General features: G+C 43.3%; 1 protein-coding gene across 2 annotated transcripts in view; it reads right to left on the bottom strand.

Moving 5' to 3' along the window:
- Positions 1-15,179, bottom strand: part of PTPRM (protein tyrosine phosphatase receptor type M) — a 606,371-nt gene that overhangs the window by 39,431 nt on the left and 551,761 nt on the right. For both annotated transcript variants that reach the window (XM_084887751.1, XM_084887752.1), the window contains one exon: positions 7,242-7,339. In XM_084887751.1, coding sequence (XP_084743877.1) covers positions 7,242-7,339 — 98 coding nt within the window. The remainder of the gene's footprint in view (positions 1-7,241; positions 7,340-15,179) is intronic.

Below are 15,179 nucleotides of genomic sequence, written 5' to 3'. Positions count from 1 at the left end.
GATAAGGGTGCAGTTTCTATCTTATGGCAGACAGCCTGAAGTGAAAAGTTATAAACCCCATGTTGGTTCTGAAATACCTATTTCCCCTTTACTTTTCACATTCCTTCTGTGGACAGTGTTCTCCACTGCATGGCATAGGTCTCCTTTAGCTTTTCCCTGGCGGACTCTGTTTCTTTTTAGTAAGTTCCAGCAGGTAATCCAGTGACATCCTTGGTCGTTACTTCATCTCATTACTATACTCACTCCTGGCTATGTGAGTGGTCCATTTCTGTAATCCAGCAGCACCCCCACCATTTTCCAATCAGGCTGCCCAAATGCATACTCTTTGATCCTGAGTTTTATAGGACGAGGAAGCAATCTAAGTACTGGACACCTTCTTATCAGGTGTGAAGAAGGCTCTTGGATTTTTCATCAGAGAAGTATCCAAATTCTCACATTCTCACTGCTAGAAACCCTGTCCCAGAGAAATGGGGCAGCTTACACCATAAGATGTGGTCCTACCCTGCTCTTCAACATATGGCAGAGACTTCCAGAAAAAACATTCTGAGGCAGGGAATTCTGTTTGCCTGTTAGCCTACCCAGTTAAATTCTTCTTTACTTAAATTCCTTAATTAGTGAAACTAGAGTAGGGATACTGATATCCTGCCACTTGGCTAATCTGAAAGGTGTTGTAAAAAGACTATAAAGCTACTTACTGGATTACTGTAACTCTTTGGCCCTCTTCTCCTGGGAAGCCCCAGCATTTTCTCACATACTTACTTAGCCAGATAGCCCCACGCCTTCAGGGAGAGGCAGAGCAAGGCCAAGGAAGTGAATTTAGCAGATTTGCAAAGTAGAGAAGGAAAAACAGAATTCCACACCAAGATGATACATCATTTATTGTTTTCCAACAAATTATTCAAGGAAATACCTATAGTGTGCAAAGTGAGGGGAAATTCTTCAATTTTCAAGAGCTCATGTGAGCAGAACAAAGAACATACCATATTGCATCCAATTACACCTCCAAGAAACTATTGATGTGTTCAGCCCGAGTGGGTCCCAGTGTGACCGGGGCTATGCTTTAAAAGCTCTCAGGCTATGGCACATTTGTCCCAGGTTCACCTGTCCATCTGCTACACATGTGGACCTCCTACTCTCTTAAGGGCTTTATAGACACTAGGGCAAGTGACCTCCTATATGCACCCCAAAGACAATGGCAGATAAAGTTAGAGGTGACAGAGTGGGACAACCGAGGATCCAAGCCCAGGCCAGTAAAACAGCAAATACACAGGAAGTCCAGATGGAGATGAACATGAGGATTTTTCTAGGGCCAGGCAACTGCGGCAAAGCAGCAAGAGTGTCTGAGGGCAAGCAGCAGGCCTTCCAATGGTGACCATAAAAGTGGGTGATCCATGGGTTCAGCTAGAGACTACTGCAGAGCTGACCTGCCTGCAGCTCAAAGCTACCTAGGAGCCAGGAGAGCATGGTCGGAGAAACACTTGTTATTCAGACCCGCAAATCTGCTTCGATGTTGCGATACCCCACCACTGTGGCACTATTAGAGATGGCTGATACGAAAGTGACAGATGACTTACAGCACATACAGAATTGTCTCTGGAGCCGATTTTATAATTCATCAATATTTGCGGGGAAATGACAGCTTTTTAAAAAAAACTGCCAAGAACTTAATGCATAAGGGTTCATTAGGTGGGCTAACTTTAAAGAGGTTTCCGTCATATCAAGCACAGCTGTAGTAACTTCACCCATACCCATAATGACCATGTTGTACATACACGTGTGACTTTAGATTCCAGTCTTTCACCCAATGAATCAGAAATCCAGGGAAGGAGAGTGCTCAACAGGAATTTCCCTTGTATAAAACATAAGGTGTTTCGTTAGCTCATGAGCTCTTTTGTAATTATTCTTCCAACTCTTTAGAAACAGTCACAGAACACTCTCTCATCCTTCCTATGTGTCCAGCCTTCTGGGAGTCACAGATGAAAGAACCTAGTCTTGACTCACAGAGGCCTGCAATCTGGGAGAATGAAATAATTCCCAAAGGTGTTTTGTCCCTTTTTGTTTGCAAACTGTAAGTCCTGCCTCTATATTTGGGTTGTAAATGTCTTGAAGGCAGGGATCCCCTCTTCTGTTTTTCTGGCCTTCACCGATAGAAGGTCAGAAGGTCACCTGATAGCTAGCTAACTAGTTTCATGTGTACCGGAAAAGCCATAGAGAAAGGAACAGACTCCAATGGGTTAAGGTCTCTAGCACTGACAACAGCAGTGAAACAAGAGGTGTGAGGAAAAGCTATGAGCCTGATGCTGTCTTCCCCTAGGAAATGCTTTACTTCACAGTAACAACTCATGCGGAATTCAGAAAAGGAGACAATGGTCTGCACTCAGAACAAATAGCACTTCCCTGTTCCCAACAAGGAAAGAGCATTTCTGAGTGCCCAAGGATGTGTGAGCAAGGGAGCTCAAGTATGTGTGTGATGCACATATATGGTAAGAACCTTTTATCAGGTACAGAAAATGTGGAAATTGGAAAGAATCTAGTCTGGTTACCCATGTGAGAAAATGTGAGGCAGGGGAATAATTAGCCTTAACAAATGCATGTATGTTACACACACACACCCACCACATTTATTTGCAAGGACACTATGAGAACATTTTGCAGAAGCTGGGATTAGCATTACAGATACAGAATTTTACATAAGAAACCCCATTACTTTAAGCTTTAAAATGCATTTCTTAGTAATTAATTTAAAACACTCAATTAAGCCTTCAGAAAGATTAAAGAATAAAGTTATGTGGTTTTCTCTTTGCTTTATTTTGAAAGTATTTGTTCGCCTTTAGTCTCACATTTTTTCAAAATCACCACCCAATAAAGTGTTTCCTACTCCAATAAACTTGTTTACTGTGTCTGTTTTTGCATGTTTTTCACCCCACAGTTTACCTTTCAATGAAATAGATTTGCTATCCAAATTGGCTTAATGGACATTAGGTGATGATGACGACTCCATTGATTTTGGGGTGTGTGTAAAAGAAGTTTTCTGTGCACAAGGAGGTCTTCTAGATGCAAAAGCCACACTTGCCGTTACACAGAACACGACGGGCATACAGAGCCATGCTATTAGATGATTGGGAGAGTTCTCCCAAGGGACCCTGTTCTCCCCACAGACCCTCCCAGCAGCAGGCAGGAAGCAGGTGCGGGACTGCTGATCCTCGCTTCCAGACACAGAAAAGTGCTGGGAAGGTAAGATTGCTCTGTGGTGCCAGCTGATAAACCAGTGAATTGTGATAAGCAATTTTGAGAACTTTGGAAAAGAAGATATTTTTCTCAAAATCATAATTTACTGTAGTCAGATTAGCTCATTTTCAAAGGAAGGTCTATAAATTAGGGACTGAGCATCTTTTACAGTCCTATAAGTGAAATGTAGATAGGACACCGACAGAATTCATCTCGTTGGTACCTAATCACACACTGCAATAGTCTGCTCTAGATTTTCTATAAAATGTGTTTAGTGCAGAAGAAATAAAAGTGGACGGCCTTCTCGCGAGGAAAAGGGCACACATGTCTTTTTACTGACTTATTCCTTTTAGAAAATCCAGGCTCCATGCTTTTTTCCCACGGCTGATATTCAGAACAGACACAGTCAGTGCCAGGAGGGTCCGGAGGCCTGTGCATTAAGACGTGACTGGGCTGCAGATGCGCTTGTTATTTAAATGGAAATAACAAACAGAAATTCTCCATATAAACATGGGATTTTAGGGTTCATTCAGTCAATTTCCCTTCATTTTAGGGATGTGCAAACGAAGGCTCAGAGGTGAGAGTTCACTTAGAAATGCTCACATTCAGCTGGAGCTGAGCTGTGGTGACCTGTCCCCCTGAGTCAGTTCTGTGAGGACTCTGGCTACCGTTGTCCCAGGACTCCCATCCCCCAGGTCCGGCTGCCATTGACTGAGTCTGGGTTGCATCTTCCCCTCCTCTTAAAAAAAAAAATTATATATATATAATAAGAGAGTTAGAAACATTGATGAGAGAGAATCATCCATCAGCTGCCTCTTGCACACCCCCTATTGGGGATGTGCCCACAACCAAGGTACATGCTCTTGACCGGAATCGAACCCGGGACCTTTCAGTCTGCAGGCTGACACTCTATCCACTGAGCCAAACCGGTTTAGGCTCTTCCCCTATTCTTATCTCTTAAGAGAGGAGCAGGCTAGCTCCCGCTCCTGCTAACCCTTCACCCGTGCTCTTGACGCCTCCATAACATAGCTATCTCCCCAAGTCTCCGGCCACGGCACTGCTTGTTCTTTTCCAGGAAACTGAGGTTGTCAGGAGAGGGTGCCATTCTAAGTGTGTTGTTCATTTGGTTTGGTTACATTGATTTCACTGCATCCTCACCTGTCTCTGTTCTCCAGGTCAGAAAGATGTTTCCCTTCTAAGGCTTAACTACAGATTTGCACTCTGCCTCCATGGAAAACTTCCCCTCAGTGGTCTGCCTTCTAAAGTGTTCATCTCCCTTTCTCCTGATTCTTTCTGTAGCACATACAATTTTCAAAGGTCTCTCACCTTAAAAATATCCTTGGATTGTAAATGCTTCTCTGTTTATTTCTTTCTCTTCCTTTCTCAGCTAAACTTCTGATAAGATTGAACTCAGCCTACTCATTTGTGTTTTCTACTCTTGCCTTGACCCTACAGACTGCTTTCCGTCCCACCATTCCTAGTGAATGCTGGTCACTCAACATCCCTGTATCCATTCATCCTTCCAAATATGTCCTTGTTGTCCTTTTGGGGACTACTTCTTCCCCAAGGGGTAGCTTATCAATTAGGGGCCCTGGAGAGCAAGGGATGAGCACATGAACCAATCTGGGGAGTCAGATGCTCTGTTCTGAACCCTGAACACAGTGAGAAAGCCTGGAAATTGTTGGTGCTCATCCTCGCTGCATCAGCACCATGACCAGGCTGCCTGGCTGTGAGGCCCGCCCCCTCACTGGCCCCCTGGAGTTGGTGTCTTTCCCCTGTCTGTGTGTAAGCCTTATTCTTCACATCAACACCCTGAGCTCCCAATTTTCTTCTAGTAAATGTCCCTTTGCACACCCCCTACTGGGGATGTACCCGCAACCAAGGTACATACCCTTGTCTGGAATCAAACCTGGGACCCTTTAGTCTGCAGGCCGACGCTCTACCCACTGAGCCAAACTGGTCAGGGCCTTTCATTACTCTTTTAGTGACAAATGTTAGGAAAGGAATTATGCCAACCTCTCTGGGTGGGTAATAATCTTTAAAGCATCCATTTAGGTGGTTCCCGCCAATCCTCTATCTATTATTGATAGGGGTTAACATTTCAGTCCCTGCTTCTTTTAGCTCCAAAAAACACTGCGTCACCTGTTATAAAAACTACTCAGAGCAACGCCACAATAATTTCCCTACATGACTATGAGATCTTATTTGGATTTTTAACACACAGTCACACTCTAATGAGGTCTTCATAAAACTGACTAAATATGTTTAGAAATCATTAGCTTAAATTACCGGCGCAAAACCTCCTCGGGGAGTCCCCCAGATTTGGTTAGAAGACTTTTGGCAGATGGATTAGTTCAACACAACAGAGCTTGTGCATCTCCACACCCGCAGTGTAAGTGGGAGTGCCTGGGAAACTGGCGCCTGGATGAGAAGTTACACGTCCCTCAGGTGGGTTCATTAAAGAGGGAAAACAATCACAGCACATTCCAGTGCAGCTCACATGCCAGGTGTGCAGCCTTCGGGCAGGTGCCAGGGAACCTGACAAGGGTCCCATCCCAGAACACGCGGGCTGAAAGGGGATGCTCAGTGGTGACAAGGAAGTCTCAGATAATGACAGGTCCTGGCAGATGCGCCGGGGACCCTGCTGGAGGGAAGTGCAGCGTCTGTGTCTTCTGCACCAGGTGCTGCGACAGGGAAGGGCTCCCAGTGGTTCCAACACCGGCAATTACAGCCGCCTGCTGTAGACCGCTTCAGGGCAGAAATCAGGGGGAAGCGGTTCCCAGCGCTGACTAATGAATGGCAGCAAGCCTGTGTAAACAAACGGGCAGCCAGCTCGCTCATGCCTAATTCATGAAGGACGCACCATGTGCAGTAAACATGCAAGCAGGTAGTTGCTGCCCTGGAAAACCATGTCATTTTGATTTCTTCGGTGGTTTTCTTGCTGCTGTTTGTAAGCATGGAAAATGGGAAGGCATCTCTAGAGAAGTGGGCAGCATGAACAATGGGAAAAGGTCAGCGCCTCGTCCTAGAGGGGATGTGCCCTCCTGTCAAAACCTCCCAATCATGCCAGACATCTCAAGGGCAGATGCCATTACATTCATGACTAATTGAAGACAGACCCCCATCCAAGGGGCTGATGGTAATGAGGCGGGGACTCTTCAGAGCTTACCACATCTCCACAGACCTGGTAAGGATTTATAATAGAAGGATTAAAAAAAAAAAAGGGTATGGGGTTCCATTTATGGATAAAGCTGAAACCTAGTCACTCTCTTCCCTTCAGTTGCACCCTTTTAGCTGGAGTTACTATGTTTATTTGTCAGAAGGAATAGTTTCCATAAAAAAAAAAAAAAAATCAACAGTCATCACCCTGCATGGGACCGCCTAAGTGCCAGATGGAAGGAACAGAGACACCACTGCTTCATGGCCTTTTTTGTTTCTTAGATTTAAAAAATTTATTCTTGATATTAGAGAGGGAAGAAAGGAGAGAGAGAGAGAGAGAGAGAGAGAGAGAGAGAGAGAGAAGAGATTGAGAGGTGAGAGTTACATCTATCAATTGCCTCCTTACGTGCCCTGACTAGGAATCAGACCCACGATGAGCTTCCCATGCATGGGACAGTGCTCCAACCAACTGCATACAAGATCCAGCACTGTACACCATATCTAGAGTCAGTTTTCCTGAATTAAGGAATGCAGTTATGTCTAATGCAGCACCCGGGGGTTTTGATACCCAACAGCCAACATTCATGCGTAGAGGTGTTTTTGTGTGCTCAACAGAGCCAGATAACAACTGCTTTTAAATCTTGATTGCCTTTCCTGTCGCTCTTGCGACAAATGAAAACAATTCAGACTATGTTTACTGATAATTTATAAGCTAATGCAGCAAGCAGTAGGAGGAGCTGTAGTAGTTGATGTTTTCTGGAGTGCACCAAATACTGCTCCAGAAGCTTGCTCTGGCCTTACTTTATGTTACCAACAAAGCAAGGAACAAATGGATATGCTGGTGTCTCACTTACCCTGCCCACTTCCACGAGGTTGGTCACCATTATTATGCTCGCCGTGTTTTCATGCCACACCATCCTCCAGAAGTCGTAGATGGTCTCTTGCATGGGTCCTGCAGCAGAACAACAGAAACTTTTCTTTTCCCTTTGTCAGTTTCCAAGTAGAAAATTTCTGGGCTTGCAAAGAAATCACATGCAGTTCTCTCACTGTTATAGATATGTGGGAAGCCACCACTTGCCAATACTGTCAGTGCACCAAGGAACATGGAAAGCCCATGGACCTTGGGTGTTAGCAGGGCTGAAGCTAAGCACTGATTGTTCCTGTTAAGATAGTGGTTTCTCAAAGCAATTCCTCAACCTGATAATCCTTTTACTGTTTACCAAACTCTACCTTTGATATGCCTGTATGCGTTGTTAAAGGTCAAATGTGTTTTCAAGTAAATAAATAGCAGACCAGGCCAGGAGTCAGTGTGTCTCTTCAAGAAAGAGGCTCCAGGTGGCCCCCAATATCTTTTAAATTCATATTTCTTGTATATCATTTTCATTTGTGTGTCGGCCCCTCCTTAGGATCCTTGAACCACGCTGTGAAGGTCATGGCATAGATGGACATAGCTCTCCTTTCTAGTGTTGATGCAAAAGGGTACTCTTTTTAAGAGTACCTATAGAAATATAGAATTTTTCACTCATAGTTGAAATGATTTTTCACTCATAGTTGATATGATTTTTCTCATATCATCCAACATATCTGTATTTGAGCTTTTTCTACCCCTAAACTATTGACTCGAACGAAAGGTATTTTCCATCATTTAGCTATTTATCTCCATAATACTCAAGAGTGATATTTTACAACATGGATAACATTACTCTTCTTGCTAACAATTGGCAGATATCCCAGGGAAATGGTATATAGAATGAAATGAGCCTCTACAGGAAAATGTCCTTTTCTTGTGTCTAATGTTTTTCCTATTCTGTCAAATTAACCCATTCTGGGGTGTCTGACTTCCTAAAGTGAGAGAGAAGTTAGAGTTTTAAGCAGTTATACTTCTTATCACTGAACATGATAAGCACCTTCTTTCTTATCTCTTGGGAGATCTAAGAATTGAAAACTCTAATGGACTGGGGTAAAAAACGTGGGAAAATGTGTATTTCAGAATGTCAGTGCTGTAGGTATCAGCAGGTATAGAGAGTTGAAATTCAGTATTTCTTTTAATCCAGATTTTAGAAAATCCCCAAACTCCATTTGATGATCATTCATATTTGGGAGAATAAATGTACCATTATAAGTCTTTATAAGACAAGCAGAAGTGCAGGAAATGTGAGGAATACAACTTCAAAGGCACAGAGAGACACATGCTATGTGTGGAATCAGATACCCGTTCAGGTATGTGCTGGGATCGGGATCCAGTTGTGCTGTAATATCTTGACAACATAGTCTAATGGATTTGGAGCTCAATATCCGAACTGGAGATTGACCTCAGCTTTTTCACTGGCTGTATGATTTGGGGCATGTCATTCAGCCACTGTGAGCTTTAGTGTCTTCATCTTTCCTTATCTACATATTGATTCAGTAACATTTGTTGGGGTTATTTTGAGAATTCATGGAGTCAATGAACACTCAGGCATTTTATAAACAGCAAAGCACTAGAACAAAAGCAAGGTACACTGAAAGATATTTATTCCATGGCTGAGGCTTGGATCCTGAGCAATGGTGGCTCATCCAAGGGGACCCTTCAGGCATCTCCCATTTCTCTTGACCAACTGGTTTTGTGTAATTTTTTTCCTCTTTCCTCACTATCAAAGCCTCCCTCCTTTCTTTCCCCAATTCAAACCTCCACCATCCCTCCTTGTGCTTCTGACTATACATTCTTACCCTCCCCATGAAAACCAACTCGACTCCCTGATATCACTGAGTCTAGTCACTTTATGGAACTTTGTATACCACCTCCCAAAAAACTGCACTTGCCATTTTGGCCCCTGTCCCTTGGCACATGCATGCCATTCTCCTGATGTATAGGCTGAAATTTTCAGTGACTTCAATCTAAGGTAACAGAGGAGGCAAGTAAACATCAGATCCATCAATGACTATGTTTCCAGTTTGCAGAGAAGTACATCCATTGTGTACATAACAGCTTGTTACTCACAAGAAATGAAATACCAAGTCCATCTTTGTGCAAACAGATAGTCTTCCCAATGTGACCCGCAAAATAAAGGAGTGGCCCAGACACTTTTTGCATCCTTCATTAGATACACAGGCCTGTGCCACATGTTCTGAAACTTCTAGGAATAATGTTGATGACAATGGCTACAGTGGATGCATCGATGTTCTGGCATCATGGGTGGTGTGTGCCGGCAGGAAGAAAGCTACCTCTCCCCTGAAGGCCCAACAGGAGTCTGCCCAGAGACATTGTAGCCTATAGGGCCAAGTTCCAAAGTGCAGCTCACATGCCCTTCCTTAGGTTTAGACCCCATTGTGATTACTTTCAACTTCCCCCTGGCGGGGAGCATGCTGTTATGGTTTATGGCCCACAGCAGGGGCTCAGTGAACAAATGAATGAGTGAATAAGTCTGTATGCATATTCATAAACTGTACTACTTATTATGAAGGTATATTAAATATATAAGTATTTAAAAGTATTAACATACAATATTTGCATGGTTCCTTTTCCTGACTTATATTTCAGAGGTTATCTGCAGAAACTTAAAAGCACTTCGCCTTTACTTTTCCCCAATTCATTACATGGGGGCATCTTCTAGCTTTTCCTGCCCTAAGGCTTTGCTCCCTAACTTAACTCATTCCATTCCCCTAGGTCACCAGTAGGTGTTCATTCCATTCACCCTAGCCTCCCAGTAGCTGTTCTCTATTGAGGGCAGAGGTTCTCAACTCTGGCTGCATATTACCATGGCTGTGGAGCTTTGAAAAAAATCCTGATGTCCTAATCCAAGAGACTCTGATTCAATTGACTGGGGGTGGGGTTTGGGTCTGGGTGTGTTTTTGAATCTTTCCTGGTGGAAAACCAGAGATCTACAGCATTAGGGGCGTTGGGACCCTACCTTCTGACCTAACTACCAGGTGGTCTCCTATGAAGTGTTTGTTTTGAATCTACTGCTTAGCCAAACCCTAATACAAGGTCTCAGAATCCAGGAATCCCGTTATTTCTGATTTAGAGAAAATCTTCACTTACAAAATGTCATCTCAGGACACAGCTGTCCCACCTCAGCATTGGGCTGAGCATCTGTTAAGGTGACACCAGTTATAAATATTTACATAACTAAATCTGGGTTATTCTTCAAATAAAGGGCGCTTATAAGCATTAGTGGCTCACGTGTACACCTTAGTCTTGATGATTTTCTTACCCACTGACTTGAACAATGAAAAAAAAAATTAGGATAGAAAAATGAATAAGGGAGAGTTCTTTTCAATGCTAAAATTAGGCACCGGTATCCAGAAGAAATAAACCAGTTTGGGGTTAAGATCTGAAAATGTATTTGAACACAAAGCTTATTCTAAGTTGACCCCAGAAAGAAAAAAGAAGTGTCAGGAAAGGGCCCCCACCTCCCTGGTGCAGTGTTGCCCTTTCTCCCGTCTCTCCCCTCCTTTACCCTTGGGGCTCTGTGCACTGTTAGCTTATGAGAGTGGCCCCTTCTCCACCCCACAGGCCTCTCCCTGACCTGTCACTGTGGCAGCTCAACAATGAAACTGCTCAGGGCTGGGCCTGGTTGTCTCTTCTCTTTGACATACTTTAGATTTTTTCCTGAGATAGGAATACACTATGAGACAGAGATACATGTCTCCTGACAACATTGAGAAAGCACAATGCAGGTTGGGCGGGCAGACTTTATCGACATGGAGGCCACTCCACTTGATTTAGCAGCTCCTAGTGGGTCTGCTGGGTGACTGGCCCTCGTGAGCCCACACTGAGTCTACAGTTCCATGCCTGGTACACAAGGTGGTTACTGAAAGGGTTGAAATTGGGGTAGAAAAACCATGAGAAGGCCGGTACTCTTTTGCCCTCCATGTCTGTCTCCCAAATGCTGGTGTGGCAAGCGCCTTACCATGAGGAGAATCATTGTTAATGTGGTCACTGGGGACTGCTCACAGAAAACAGAATTATAGGCTGGCTGGTGCGGCTTAGTAATTGAGCATGGACCTATAAACCAGGAGGTCACTGGTTTGATTCCTGGTCAGGACACATGCCCAGGCTGTGGGCTTGATCCCCAACCAGTAGGGGGCAGCCGATTAATGGATTAATGTGTTTCTATCAATTCTCCTCTCTTCCTCTCCCTATAAAATCAATACAAAGAAAACAAGAAAACAGACAAACAACTCCCAAGACAAGGAATGCAAAATGCAAAACAGCAGGCACAGGACTGAAAGATCTCCCTCCCTACAGGTGTGAACAGCTGCAATCCAGCCCCAGTATTGGATTTCTGCAGTTTCTGGCTGGGTGGGAACTGCCACAATTGCTGTGTCTGTGCATTTACAGATGTTTGCACAGTAGGCAAGAAGGTTATTCTCAGCAGTCCTCCCCCTGAGGGACTAAAGCATTTAAAAGGTAAGGCCTTGAAATTTCAATAATATCAGGCCGGTAATACATTCCATTTCCCTCACAATAGTTGGCACACACAGACCTCTGCTGAGAAGGAAAGGTGTGGCGGGGCCATTCTTACCACTACCAATGCCTGAAGGAACAACAACAAAAAAAGGGCAGAAAGAACTAGAGCACAATAAAGAATAATTAAAAGCAATGAGAAGCATGAAGTGAAAGACAGTCAAGGATAGACTCTATTGTGTAAGATGAATTCTCTAGTTCATGAGGAGTGAGACATATTAAAAATTATCACTTCAAACCTTGATAGATGACTTGTACCCCTTATTTTCACATTCTAATTTCTATGCAGTATGTTTTGTGTGTTAACTAGAGCTGCGGGGAAGTCAAGGTCCTTTAAGCTCACAGTGGTATATTCGAGCTTTCTGAAGGGAAGAGAGATAGTACAAATGTGAACTTGTATTCAATCACAAATACAATACCCAACTCCTTTTGTGCACTTACTATTTCACAGTTCCTGTTTGAAGTGTTTTATACGAATCCACTCTCTGAATTTAAAAAGCACAATCCTATGTAATAGGTGCTATTGTTTCTCCCATTTTACTGAAAAGTCAGGTAAGCTTCCCAAGGTCACAGGGCTCGTGAGTACGGAGCTGAGTGCTGAAGCCTCACCCCATGGGTGCCACTGCCTCCATTTGAACATAAAGCAACTCAAAAGGGTTCTACTTGATAGGCCTGTGTGTGTAGAGTTATCACGGGCCTGGCGAAAATGAAGTGGAAGAAAACCCATGTTAATCACTGAAATCAACCTCTCAAGGTCCTACTGCTACTGAATACCATCCAACAGAATAAAATCTGCCCAGTCCAACTTCTCTGCCCATCCAGAACACAGCAAGTTCAATTCCCTCCACCGGCCTTGCCCAAGCTACATAATCTCCCCCCGAATACCAGGCGAGCCTCATAACCCACGAGAGCTCCTCTCTGAAAAACATCGTTTTTTTCACTTAAAGATCTTCTATCTAAGGGGTCTCCACTGCTCATAGAGTAAAACCTGTTTCCTTTAATAAGGCAGATGTGGCCCCATACACCTGGGCCTGGTTTGGGTCCCACGTGCCACCCGTCCTTGGCATTTTCCTGAGATCTCCTCTGCCACGAGCCCTCCTCCCACTCATGTTGCAGTTCAAGCCCGTGTTTCCTGCTGATCTCAGCTCGGCAGACTGAACGTCACTTCCTCAGGCAAGTTTTCCAAGACCCGAGTCATGACTCCCATTCCTTCATGACACTTGATGTTGTGGTGCCTGTGTGTTTTTTATGTCTGTCATCCTCAGAGGTCTGTGAACATGGATCTGCCCATCTAGATCACACAGTCTCTCCACGCCCTCAGGTCTCATACCAAGCTTGTTTTGCTCATTCAAATCCCCCTCCTGGCCCCAGTGGGAATGGCAAGCTGGGCCTCTTTTAAAATTTCTAAATGACCTGAAGAGACTGGGGGTCATGTTTGTGCACATCAGTCCTCTGACCAGCTGATGTGACTAGTCCCCCGAGTGGGAGGACAGACTGTGTGTAGTGGGGCACACACAGAGCGGTGGGAGTATAGAGGGAAGGAGAGGGATCCTGGGGGCAAAGTCGCTGTAGAAAACCCAGAAGTCATTGCTTTGGGCACTGGCCTGCCTTGGCACCCAGTTCACTCCATCAGAACTGGAGATCATGAAAGGTGGAATGTGGATGTGGAAAAAGATGAGCCTAGGATTTATGCATTTTATTTTAAAGCTCTTGCTCATAAATAAAAAATGGCCCTATATTTTTGATCCATTATTGTTCCTGTTGCTGCTGGCGATAATCTAGAGTGGGGATTATGAAGTCAGTTATTCAGCATTCAGGGCATTAGATGTCCCTTCAGTGGTTTCTGAATAAGTTTTTATTAAAAAAACTTTATGCTATTTTTCAATATGATGCTTCCATAAGACCCCCGTCTATAATTTTACATTAAGTAGCTTTTCATTTTTGCGAGAGTGAAATCTACAAGGTAAAGTACGCCATCCTGCTTTTACGGACTGCATCTGCCTCGTGTGTCACAGAAGCCATAATGGTGACACAGAGAACAGCTGGCTTCTGCATTAATAAGCCTTAACAGCACCTATCTGATAGGTGCATTTGCTCTCCCCTGAGGCTACTGATGTTAAAATCATGGATTTTTGTGTGAATAATTTTTGGTTTCAGCTGCAGAAAAAGAAAACCCAAGTTGAGATGGGCGCATGGGATGTGATTTCATCATTTTTCTGACTTGCTAAGAACATCTTCCCCTCCCCATTAAAGAAACAATAAAATCAACTAAGAAAATTAGAAGCAAACACGGAGAATCATTCCATGATGAAAGACACTTGGGAATACTTTATTTAACCTAAATTCAAAAATATAACTGGCAGCATGTTACAATAGCATTTCTAAGGATAGCTCTCTATGTCCAGAATTACTACTTGGAAATGCTTGCCAGGCCGCTAGAATTTTCATTTAGTGGCAGTAAAAGAGGAGACAGTAGACACTGGAGCTATAATAAAAGGCACCTTTTAGAAGTAGCGTAAAAAGTGGTGACTAAAATAATGATGTTAAATATTAGTAGTGTTTTCAGTTAATAAATTGCAGTGGTTCCCACCACACAATGATGAATCTCTTCTTACACTGGAGTAGGCTTTCCCATGGCATGAGTCATTTTCCTTCACCTGGCTTGCTCTGGATAGGAGCGACTTGCTGACTACTCTATTGCATGCATGTCAGACTTGCAGCTCACAGGCCGCATGCGGCCCACAACGAATATTTTTGTAGCCCAGCCAAAATAATGGTGTGTAAGAAACATTTTAATAAAAATGTTGTAACTTAATTTTTACACTATTCTGTTATATATAATTATTAATAGTGAACTACAATGCTCAATAATGACTGTTACTATAGTCGTGTTGCATTCATTTGCCTTAAGTGCAGGCGCACTATTTCTCCCCGTTAATACTAGCAGTGAATATTTTAGCAGCTGGTTGCCACATCATTAGTCTTGGACTGACCTGTTTGGTGCTCCCAATAGGAAATATTTCACTTTCGGAGAACAAGAAAAATAGGTTTATTTGCATTACGCTTATTTATTTGTGCAGTTATTCAATGTCTGGTAAGTTAATGTTCAAGAAAAAATGTTAATTTTTATTAAAATGTTCCATTACTTTGTTAACAATTACTCATTTAGTTCAGCCCTTTGTATTCAGTATGTCTCTATTGAAATAAACCTATGTTTCTATGAAAATTGAAGCTTTTGGTTTTTTGTGGCCCACATAAACTTAATCCTTGTTTATTTGGCCCATGTTAGCCTTTGAGTTTGACATGCATGCTGTACTTTGTCTAAATTGGCTCACAGGTGTGT

Source organism: Pipistrellus hanaki, assembly GCF_964339955.1.
Source record: "Pipistrellus hanaki genome assembly, chromosome: 6".
NCBI classification, from domain to species: Eukaryota; Metazoa; Chordata; class Mammalia; order Chiroptera; family Vespertilionidae; genus Pipistrellus; species Pipistrellus hanaki.
The sequence above is the reverse complement of the archived record's forward strand: the minus strand, read 5'-3'. Positions and strand labels throughout refer to the sequence as shown.